The 10,361-nt window shown below is 64.6% G+C and overlaps 3 protein-coding genes across 3 annotated transcripts; 1 reads left to right on the top strand and 2 right to left on the bottom strand.

Annotated features, from left to right (window-relative positions):
- The first annotated feature begins 41 nt into the window (after positions 1 to 41).
- On the top strand, positions 42 to 3,150 carry EIF3G (eukaryotic translation initiation factor 3 subunit G). The gene is made up of 11 exons (XM_030031097.2): positions 42 to 171; positions 547 to 596; positions 1,045 to 1,137; positions 1,227 to 1,315; positions 1,590 to 1,649; positions 1,868 to 1,972; positions 2,081 to 2,270; positions 2,365 to 2,472; positions 2,617 to 2,753; positions 2,846 to 2,952; positions 3,068 to 3,150. Exons 1-11 carry the CDS (start codon positions 152 to 154, stop codon positions 3,081 to 3,083), a joined length of 975 nt encoding a protein of 324 aa, XP_029886957.1. The 5' UTR covers positions 42 to 151; the 3' UTR covers positions 3,084 to 3,150.
- Positions 3,151 to 3,420: 270 nt separating this feature from the next.
- On the bottom strand, positions 3,421 to 5,176 carry P2RY11 (purinergic receptor P2Y11). Its single transcript, XM_030031098.2, has 2 exons — positions 4,835 to 5,176; positions 3,421 to 4,574 (listed from the first exon to the last, which is right to left on the bottom strand). The coding sequence occupies exon 2, from the start codon at positions 4,520 to 4,522 to the stop codon at positions 3,551 to 3,553; it is 972 nt and encodes a 323-aa protein (XP_029886958.1). The 5' UTR covers positions 4,523 to 4,574; positions 4,835 to 5,176; the 3' UTR covers positions 3,421 to 3,550.
- A 126-nt stretch (positions 5,177 to 5,302) lies between these two features.
- LOC115348431 (suppressor of SWI4 1 homolog) lies at positions 5,303 to 9,914 on the bottom strand. Its single transcript, XM_030031093.2, has 12 exons — positions 9,762 to 9,914; positions 8,918 to 9,088; positions 8,693 to 8,794; positions 8,363 to 8,413; positions 8,095 to 8,265; positions 6,991 to 7,067; positions 6,803 to 6,910; positions 6,594 to 6,717; positions 6,425 to 6,503; positions 6,197 to 6,326; positions 5,968 to 6,125; positions 5,303 to 5,768 (listed from the first exon to the last, which is right to left on the bottom strand). The coding sequence occupies exons 1-12, from the start codon at positions 9,777 to 9,779 to the stop codon at positions 5,416 to 5,418; spliced, it is 1,542 nt and encodes a 513-aa protein (XP_029886953.1). The 5' UTR covers positions 9,780 to 9,914; the 3' UTR covers positions 5,303 to 5,415.
- Positions 9,915 to 10,361: the final 447 nt, after the last annotated feature.

Genomic DNA, 10,361 nt, shown 5'->3' with positions numbered 1-10,361 from the left:
ACCGGCCTGTTGCTTAGCAACCGCCTCCCGGCGTGCAGCGCGGCTCGCCCCGCCCCTTCCTCCTCTCCTACGCCGGAAGTGGCGCAGCCCCGCCGGAAGCGTAGCGCCTCCTTCCGGTGGTTGGGCGTGAGGACGGACGGGTGGGAGCGCGATGCCGACGGGCGACTACGAGTGAGGAGACGGCGACGGGACCGGGGTGGGGGGGGTCCCGGGAACCGGGCGTTGGGCCGGGGCTTGGCCCAGGGAGCGGGGCCGCGGAGGGGAGGAGGGCCTCGGGGGGGATGGAGCCGGGTGTGGGGCCTGGTAGGCCCTGAGGGGGCCTTCGGGCGGGACCGGGGCTCTGGCGGGTGAGGGGAAGGGAAGAAGGCCGGGGCGGCGGCGGCGGTGCTGGGGCCCAAGTGGGGAGGGAGCGGAGAGGGGGTTTGTCCGGGGTTGAGGGAACAGTAGGGACCCGGGGCTGAGGGGACAGGAGGGTCCCCGAGCGAAGGGACAGGGGTCCTGCCGGGGGAGGGGGGCAGCGGGTTTAAGCTTCTCCTCTCTCCACAGCTCGAAGCCCAGCTGGGCCGACCAGGTGGAAGAGGAGGGTGGAGAGGACGGTGAGTGTCTCTTGCCGCAGGCCGGTTCCCTCCCCCTTTTTCTCCAGCTGCTCCGCCTGCTGGTAATCGGAGAATTTTTTTCTGGAGAAAAAGAGCAGCTGCTGTTCCTAAAACAGCCCAGAGCTGCTCCCGCTCCTTGTCCAGGGCTCAAAACAGGCTCCCGGGCTCTTCTCCGAGGCCAATCCTTGCGAGCAGAGCTGGGCCTTACCTGGGACGAGGAGCAGGACCCCTCTCACCATCCTTCTTCCACCCTTTTCAGGGTCTGAGGAAGCTTAGGGGCTTGGAGCAGCTGAGATTTCTTAGCTTTTTGGCCTTTTTCTGTGCTGGGGGGAAAAAACAGCGCGTCTTCTCCCTGTGGGGAGAGGCTGTGCCGGGGTGTGGGGCTCCCGCCCCCTCTGCTGGGCTCGCCCCAAGCGACGGGGTGACTCTACCCCTTCTCTTCCCGCAGACAAATGCATCACCAGCGAGCTGCTGAAGGACATCCCCTTGCCAGGGGTGCTGGGGGGCAGCCTGAGCGCTGAGGCCGAGCTGCTGAAGGGAGGTGAGAGCTGGGCGAGAGGCTGGGTGGGGGCTGTTTTCTTGTCACCTCCCCCACAACGGACACTATCTCACTGTCCCCCCTCCCCACAGGCCCGCTCCCTTCACCAAAGGAACTTATCAATGGGAACATCAAAACGATCACGGAGTATCGGGAGGAGGAGGATGGGCGCAAGGTGAAGGTGAGTAGCGTGTCCCTGGCTGCCATTTTGGCTTCTGCCTGCTGCCCAGCTCCCCTTCTCCCCTCCCAGAGCCCTCGGCTCTGCCCCGGCGCGGGGGCTGATCCCTGTCTGCGTGGTCGGGCCGCGTCGGGCAGCCGCACGTCAGCAGGGACATCCCGTTGGAGCCCTGTTTTGACTCTGCGGCTTCAGGCAGCCCCAAACTTAGCACGTGTGGGGCAGAGGCACATCTGCTGTCCCTCCTCCTGCATCGATCGGTTCTTTTGCGCCTTTACAGATCATCCGCACCTTCCGCATCGAAACCAGGAAGGCCTCCAAGGCGGTGGCCCGTCGGAAGGTGAGCATCTGTGGGAATGGAGAGGGAAGGAGGGAGGGAAATCTGCGCTCCAGCAGGAATCGCTTCGTTTCCCACCCCTCCGCTTCTGTCCATCCCTTCTCAATCTCCCAACGATTCCTCAGCGGGGAGTGTTTCCCTTCCCGCTGGCTGCTCCTGCTCTGTGTTCAGTGATTGCTCGGGGACGTGCCGTGCGAGTGGGCCCCCCTTTTCCTCCCTAGAACTGGAAGAAATTCGGCAACTCGGAGTTCGATGCCCCCGGACCGAACGTGGCCACCACCACCGTGAGCGATGACGTCTTCATGACCTTCATCACCAGCAAGGAGGTGGGTCGGGCACGATGGGAGCTTGCAGGCCGGTGGGGAGCCGCCGGTGGGGCCGTGTCTGGGTGCGTGGTGGGTCCCGCGGGACTCAGGAATCTCCCTGTCCCCCAGGACCTGAACTGCCAGGAGGAGGAGGATCCCATGAACAAGCTGAAGGGGCAGAAGATCGTCTCGTGCCGTATCTGCAAGGGCGACCACTGGACTACCCGTTGTCCCTACAAGGACACCTTGGGGCCGATGCAGAAGGAGTTGGCCGAGCAGTTGGGGCTGTCCACAGGCGAGAAGGAGAAGCTGCCCGGAGGTACGGCACGCCTTTATCCTGAGAAGGGGGGGCCGCCGTCTGCCCGCAGCTGCGGGCAGCCTCACCTCCTGCCTTTCGCCTTTCCTGCCCTCAGAGCCAGAGCCGGTGCAGGCTCAGCAGAGCAAGACGGGCAAGTACGTTCCCCCCAGCCTGAGAGACGGAGCCAGCCGCCGTGGGGAGTCCATGCAGCCCAATCGCAGGGGTAAGTCAAGGCCTGTCCTCGTGGTGGGACCAATCTCCCTGCTCCCTGCGTGACACCGGGCCTCTACGGTGCTGCGTATGGCGCGTGCTGGCTCTGGCCGTGGTCCCACCAGCGGCCTTGACCTTCCTTATCCTTCCCCCGCAGCTGACGACAACGCCACCATCCGTGTCACCAACCTGTCCGAGGACACGCGTGAGACTGATCTCCAGGAGCTGTTCCGGCCCTTCGGCTCCATCTCTAGGATCTACTTAGCCAAGGACAAGACCACTGGGCAGTCCAAGGTGGGTACGGAGGGATTTCCCCCTTTTGGGGGGGGCTGAGGAGGAGACCCCCCCCTGCTTCCTCTCACCCTCTCGCTTTCCTCCCACCCCAGGGTTTCGCCTTCATCAGCTTCCACCGCCGGGAGGACGCAGCCCGAGCTATTGCCGGGGTCTCCGGATTCGGCTACGACCACCTGATCCTCAACGTGGAATGGGCCAAGTAAGCGCTGGGGGGTGGCTCAGATGACTGGGGGGGGGGGGGCGGCGCATGCCAGGTGCCAGAGGTCTGCGTGCAGCCGCCCCTCACCTTACCGCGCTCTCTTTCTCCTCCGCAGACCCTCCACCAACTGAATCCGGTGCCACGCCGGCTCCCGGCGAGAGCGATCGGCGCTTCTAAATAAAGATGCACGGTCTGGTATGCACCAAGGTGTCGATCTGAGCTGCTGGGGGGGTGGTTCGCCAGGCAGGGAGCAGCCCCGTCCTTGTCCCTACGCTGTCCCTGTCACCCACAGAGGTTGTTCCCAACTCGCTCCCGCCCCAGGCACACGGTGGGGCTGGCGGTGCCCTAGCCAGCGACGCAGGGAAGTGCACGGCGCTGCCGTTCCTCGTTTTTTAGGCTCATCCCCAGCTTTTCAGCTGGAAAAAAGGGGGATCTCTGCCAAAGAAAGGTGTGACACGAGGCCGTGCGTGCGGTTTCGGCTTTAATCCCGCTTCTCCCACATTACTGCCGCCCTTTCTGGGAGGGAAACGCGTGCCCAAGGGCATCGCAGAGCCCTGTACCATCTGTGCCAGCCTCCTCGGGCCACCCCAGGGGTCTCCTAGGCTGCTGGCCACAGCTCCAAGTGCTCAGCCCGCTCCTTGGCGGCGGTGTCGGTGCCGGTGCTGCAGCCGGCACCGCAGCAGCTCTGCATGCTGTCGGCCAGGGCAGCGTAGAGCAGCGGCTGCAGGCAGATGTTGAGGTTAACGAGGATCTTGCAGACCTGAGCGGTGGCGTGGATGGCTTTGGAGATGGCGCAGTCCTCCGTGCCTGGTCGCAGCAGGCGACGCCATAGGTTGAGGTTACGGAAAATGTGGTAGGGCAGGTAGGAAAAAGCGTAGAGAGCCACTCCCGCCCCCACCAGCATTCCCACCTTCCTTTTTTCCGGTTGGCTGAGGTGAGGATTACGGAAAACGGTGCGGATAATGGCGGCGTAGCAGGAGGCGGTGAGGAGGAAGGGCAGCCCGCAGCCTAGCCCGGCCAGCAGCAGGCTGTAGGGATAAAACCTCTGCAGCTGCTGCGGGGCCGCGCTCCCCAAACACTCGGTCGCACCCTCCGCTTTTTGTAGCTCCGTAAAAAAAAAGGTGGGTGCCGAGAGCACCCCGGCCAGCACCCAAACAGCCGCGCTCAGCACCTTGGCGTGGCGTGGCTGCAGCCGCCCGTGGACCCGTAGGGGGTGAACGATGCCGAGGTAGCGGTTAAGGCTGATGCAGGTGACGAAGAAGATGCCGCCGTAGAGGTTGTAGTTGAAAAAGAAACGTTCCAGCTTGCACAGCACCGGTCCGTAGCGCCAGTCCTTGGGCGGGTAGTAATACGCCGCCAAAAACGGCAGCGAGAGGGAGTAGAGCATCCCGCTGACGGCCAGGTGGAAAGAGTAGACGATGCCGCTGTGCCAGGAGCGCTCGCGGGTGGCGAAACGGTAGACGGCTATGCCGTTACCCACCAACGCCGGCGGGAACTGCACCGCCAGCACCGGCCACAGCGACTCCTGGAAGCTGCTGAAGTTACCGCAGTGACTGAGATGGGTGGCCATCTCGGTGCGGGGGGGGGGGGGGGTCCTCCTGTCGTCCTCCTTTTTTTGGGGGCTGCAGGCAGGGGTAAAGGTTTAGGTTACAGGCAGCCAAGAGGTACGAGCGTGGCCGTGAGGTGTGGCTTCCGGCAAATGGCCGCTCGGGGAAGTGGTGAAGGTTGGTGAGACGCGGCTAACTCGCGCCAGGACCGAGGAAGCCTTGTGGTCCCACGCTGGGGACAGAATGTGTCCCCCCCCCCGCGTCCATCCCCCCCACCTTGTCTGCCTCCCAGGGTGCAGGCAGGAGTTTGTGCGTCTGCCCGCAGCCCCACTCACCCTCTCCTCCTCGGGGTCTGCGCTCGAGTTTGTGCGTCTGCCCGCAGCCCCACCGCTCGCCCCACTCACCCCTCTCCTCCTCGGGGTCTGCGCTCGCCTCCCTCCTCTCCTGTCCCTCCCTTCTTGGTAGTAGTGGTCACGGGGCCGCCACAGGGTCACATCCTGCCCCGTTTTGGGGACGGTGGGGGTAAGAGGCTGGCAGCGGGGGGGTTGCAGGCAGGGAAAAACACTTCCTCTTCTGAAGGGCTGTGCCCAGACAGAGCCTGGCAGCTGCCCCTGCCTTGGCCAGAAAGGGGGAAGGAGCTGTGCCTGCGTGCCTCCTCCTTACCGGGGCAGGCAGGGGGGCTTCCTGCTCTGCCTGACCACATCGAGGTGGCACGAAAACGGGCACCTAGGGTTGGGGGACACCGTTAACAGCCCAGGAGACCCCACCTTCGCCCCCACCCAAACCCAGCAGAGCCACAGGCAGTCATTCCAACCAGTGTATTGCACAGGAGCAAGAATGGGGCGGGGTGGGGGGTGTGTGTGTTTCCCATTTCCTCTTCTCCCTCAGTTTCGGCGCGTGGCCGGCGGCTGGTGCCTCAGCGCTTCCCCTTCTTGGCACGTCCGGGCCGCCGGAAAATCATCTTCCCCTTTGTCAGCAGATTCCCTCGCCCCTTTGGCCTTGAGGCAGCACGGCCAGAGCTGGGACCGGCCCCCTCCCGGGCTGGGCGCTCAGTTCTTCGGTGCGGCTTTCGGCCGGCCGCCCCCTGCCTGGCCCTGCCGCGGTGCCGTGAGTCCCTCGGTGCCAGGTTTCCCTGCCGCTGCTTCCCTGGTGCTGTGGGGTGAGGGCTGGGGGTGTTGGGATGCTCCGGCCGGCTGTGCCGTCGTCGTTTCCGTAGCGGGGCAGCACGCGAGGAGCTTCGTTTCCTCTTGGTACGGTCAGGAAATAGGTCTTGAGGGGGGAATAGACAAAAAAAAAGGGGGGGGGGTTTCAGCGAAAAAGGGGTGACGGGGACGCAGTGTTGGGGCTGACGGATGTGTCAGTGCGTTTACTTTGAACCGAGATCATGGAGAGCTCAAGGTTTTCGCATCATCAGCCACTACCGGCAGGAGAGGACGGAGGGGCTCAGTCCCGGCCTCTCCAGACTCACCTTTGTCCGGCTCCTCGCCCACCTCCTGCCGGTAATACTCAGCATCGCTCTCCTCCGACTGCTCGGCCGCATCCTGCTGCTCCGGCGCACCGGGATCCTCGGCGTCGCTGTCACCATCCTGCTGCCGTTTCCTCCGGATCCCCGCCAGGCTCCTCTCCCTGTGGTGCCACCATAGTGTCATCCTCTGTCCGGCTGCTGCCAGACCCCGCCGCTGCCACGCTGCCCTCACCTGTGAGCCTCACGCTGCTGCCGCTTGCGCTCCACGTTCGCCTCCTGCTTCTGCCGCCGCTCCGCCTTCAGCTGCAGCTTCGCCTCCTTCCGCGCCAGGATTTCCTTCACCTCCGCCTCCATCTTGTGGACTTAAACACACGGCAAGAGGGCGGTGAGATGTCCCAGCCCTAGCCCCCATGCCGGTGGCTTACCGAGGATGGCCGGCACGGCGTTTTGCGGCACTTACTGAAGCTGTGGTAGAGCACGTTGCCCTGCGCCAGGCCCTCCTCCACCTTGATGAGCTGCAGAGTCATGCGGGGTCCGATCTAGGGGAAGCGGGGGATGCGGAGAGCCCCGGTCAGGCTCGATCGCATCCCCGGGGCGATGGTAACCGCGGCATCACCGCCGACACGGACCTCGGTGAGGCGCACGGCGCTCTGCTGCTCTTTCATGTTGCCTCGGCCGGCGTATGCCTGTGGCAGCTCCAGGACGTTGTGGGTCCCATCCTGCTCGGCCTCGCTCTCCGACAGGTTTATGTCCCTACCGAGGGACAGGAATGTGTTTAGGGATGGGATGGAAAGCGCCTCTGGGACCCTTGTCCCCCTCATTCTCCCGCTCCACGCACTTCACCAGCAGCTCGCTGATGTCTTCCAGGCGGCTCATGTTGGGGAACTTCTCCTGCAGCAGCTTCTTCAGGCTTTTGCTCACGCCCACGGGCACGACCTTCACGCTACTGCGAGGACGAGGAGGAAGAGGTCAGCACTGGGACATGGGGCGCAGGGATCCCCCCAAAATCAGGGGTGCGATACTCACTAATGCCTGAAATCGAGGAGCTGTGTCTCCGTGTTGTAGCTGATGAGTAAACACCTCTTGATGCTGTTGAGGTTGACCTGTGGAAGGAGGATAAGAGAAAAGGAGGAGAAGAGAAGGAGAGAAAAGGAGAGCAGAAGAAGAGAAGAAAGGAGGAGATTTCAGTTGTAAGGGACCGATGCTGACCATCTAGTCCAACTGCCTGACCAAAAGTTAAAGCATGGTATTAAAGGTATTGTCCAAATGCCTCTCAAACACTGCCAGGCTTGGGGCATCGCCCACCTCTCCAGGAAGCCTATTCCAGGGTTTGACCACCCTCTTGGTAAAATAACGCTTCCTTGTGTCCAGTCTGAACCTCCCCTGGTGCAGCTTTGAGCCATTCCCAGGCGTCCTCTCCCTGGATTCCCGGGAGAAGAGCTCAGCACCTCCCTCTCCCCATCCCCTCCTCAGGAAGCTGCAGAGAGCCACGAGGTTGCCCCTCAGCCTCCTTTTCTCCAAACTAGACAAGCCCAAAGTCCTCAGCTGCTCCTCACAGGACATGCGTTCCAGCCCTGTCACCAGCTTTGTTCTCCTCCTCTGGATGCATTCAAGGACCTTCATGTCCTTCTGAAATGGTGGGGCCCACAGTACTCGAGGTGTGACCGCACCAACGCTGAACACAGCGGGACGATCCCCTCTCTCGACGGGCTGATCGTGCTGGGTTTGATGCCCCCCGGGATGTGGTTTGTCCTCACCGCTGGCTCCTGGGGAGCCTGCTGCCGACCAGCACCCCCAGATCCCTTTCTCAAGCAACTCCTCTCCCAATTTAGACTCGTGCCTGGCATTACTCTGTCCCAGGTGCAGAATCCGGCCTTTGGACTTGTTAAACTTCATCCTGTTAGTCATTGCCTGATGCTCCAATCAATCTAGATCCCCCCTGCAAGGCCTCCTATCCCTCAAGAGAGTCAACAGCACCTCCCCGTTTGGTATTCAACACCGACATCCAGATCGTTGACAAAAATATTGAAGAGAACTGGTCCTAGAATTGAACCCTGAGGAGGTGGGATGGGTCTCGAGCCCCCCCCCTACCCCAGCAGTGTGGGGACACCCCCCCCCCACCTCGCTTACCCTGTGGACGTTGATGGAGGGAAACATGTTCTGGAACATGCTGGCCATCAACTTGACCTGGATCTGCTGGAGACCGAAATTGCTGAGGACCAGCAGCGGGTGATGGGTGAACTGCTGCTCGTGCATGCGGTGCCGCTTGAGGGACGAGACCACGTCCTTGATCAGCGAGTACTGGAGAGCGGCGGGGAGACAAATACGAGGATGAGGAGGGGGCGAGACGCTGCCCTTCGTGCCAGCGAGGAAGGGGAGGGCTCCCGCCAGCACCCACCTGCATCACCTTGAATGTCAGCGTCGGGCCGCCGGGTAGCCGGAAGAGTTTCTGTGCGGGGGGAGAGAAAAGGTGCTCAGCGCCGGGGGAAGCCGCCGGCAGCGCCGACCGCCCCCCCTGCCCCTCGGGGCAGATGCATCAGTGCGTTTACTTTGGATAGAATCACAGCGTGAGCTCAACAGCGTTTTATCATCATCTGCATCTGCGAGGGGGGTGAAACCCCCCTAAAAGGCACCAGCAACCGGTGTGGGGAGGCGAGGGGGAGCACAGCTGCTGCGGAGGGGCCCCCCCAGAGCCTGGAAGGAGGGGAGGGGGGATCACGCTACTCACAAAATTGATGCTGGAGGACGATTTACTGAAGACCAAGAAATGCGTCACCCCCAGGGGCCCGGCCACGGCCACGAAATCCTTCAGGGAGTTGTTCTTCCGCACCTGTGGCACGAAACGGCCGAAACCTTCAGATCCCCCTGCGCCAAATCACCTCCCGGCGGCGAGGGCTCCGCTTTAACCTGGGGATGGGCAGGATCCTTCCCCCCCCCCCCCCCCCCAGCTCACCTTGAGGGCTCTGGCGGTGTAGGGCTCCATCACCTTCCGCATGTCGGCGATGAGCTGCCGCACGTTCTTGCCGACGCGGCCGCGGTGGAAGACGAAGGAGTGGGGGACGGTGCCGAATTCCTGCTGGGCGTGTTGCACGGCTGCCGCCCGCTCCTTTTTCTGGTTCTTGCTCTATGGGGGGGGCGTGGAGAGCAGTCAGGGCTGGGGGCTGCGGGGATGGGGAGAGGGGGGAGCATCCCCTCCCGATCCCCTTCTGCCCCCCCCACCCCGGGAAGGCCTGATCCCCCAGACAGCCGGGCTCCCTGTGTCCCCCCCCCCGGCACAACCAAACCCCCCATTCCCTCCTGCGCCCCCAGGAGGGCTCAATCACCCGGACAGCCGGGTCTCCCCCTCCCATTTCCCCCCACCCCCGGGACAACCAACCCCCCTCCCCATGTTCTCCTGCCCCCCCCCCCCCCCCGGCAGGGCCCGATCCCCGGGACAGCCGCCCCCCCGTCCCGTCCCCTCCTGTCCCCCCACCGCGGACAACCAAAGCCCCCCCATCCCCTCCTGACCCCCCCCCCCGGAGGGCCCGATCCCCGGGACAGCCGCCCCCCCGTCCCGTCCCCTCCTGTCCCCCCACCGCGGACAACCAAAGCCCCCCCATCCCCTCCTGACCCCCCCCCGGGAGGGCCCGATCCCACGAACAGCCGCCCCCCCCCCCCGCCCCGGGAGGACCAGGCCGCTGCCGCGCTCCAGGGCCGCCCCGACTCCCGCTCCCCCCCCGGCCGATGCCCGGCTCCCGTCCCGTGTCCCCGGCCGTGTCCCGGCCCACTCCACCATGTCCCGGTCCCCCGTCCCGTACTTTGCTCGGCCGCCCCATCTTGCCGCCGCCGCCACGACCACCATGCGGCCACCGGCACTTCCGGCGCGCACCCTCGGCTACTTCCGGCGCGTCACTTCCGCCCCGCGCCACCGCCTTGCGTTCCGCCCGCCGTTGCCATGGTTACGCGGCCTTCCCCCCCCCCCCCCCCCCCCGGTCCCGCCGCCCCCCGGGTCCCCCCCCCCGCCCTGCCCGGCGAACCCCCGGTCCCGCCGTCCCGTATCGCTGCCGGCGCGAAGGTCAGTGCGAAGGGACGGCTGTAGGGGGGGGGGGCGAAGTCACACACTTTACTGGAGACCCCCAGAGTTCCTCAACCCCCCCCCCCCCGAGCCCCCTCCCCGGGCTCCCCAGGTCCCCCAGAGCCCCCCCAGGTCGTCCAGAGCCCCCCTCCAACACCCCCAGGACCCCCAGACCCTTCTCCCATGCTCCCCAACACCCCCAGAGCCCTTCCCCAGGCTTCCCAGGTCCCCCAGAGCCCCCCCACGTCCCCCAGAGCCCTCCTCCGACACCCCCAGATCCCCCAGACCCTCCCCCCAGGCTCCCCAACCCCCCCAAAGCCCTCCCCAGGTCCCCCAGAGCCCC

This window comes from Aquila chrysaetos, chromosome 11, assembly GCF_900496995.4.
Source record: "Aquila chrysaetos chrysaetos chromosome 11, bAquChr1.4, whole genome shotgun sequence".
NCBI classification, from domain to species: domain Eukaryota; kingdom Metazoa; phylum Chordata; class Aves; order Accipitriformes; family Accipitridae; genus Aquila; species Aquila chrysaetos.
The sequence above is the reverse complement of the archived record's forward strand: the minus strand, read 5'-3'. Positions and strand labels throughout refer to the sequence as shown.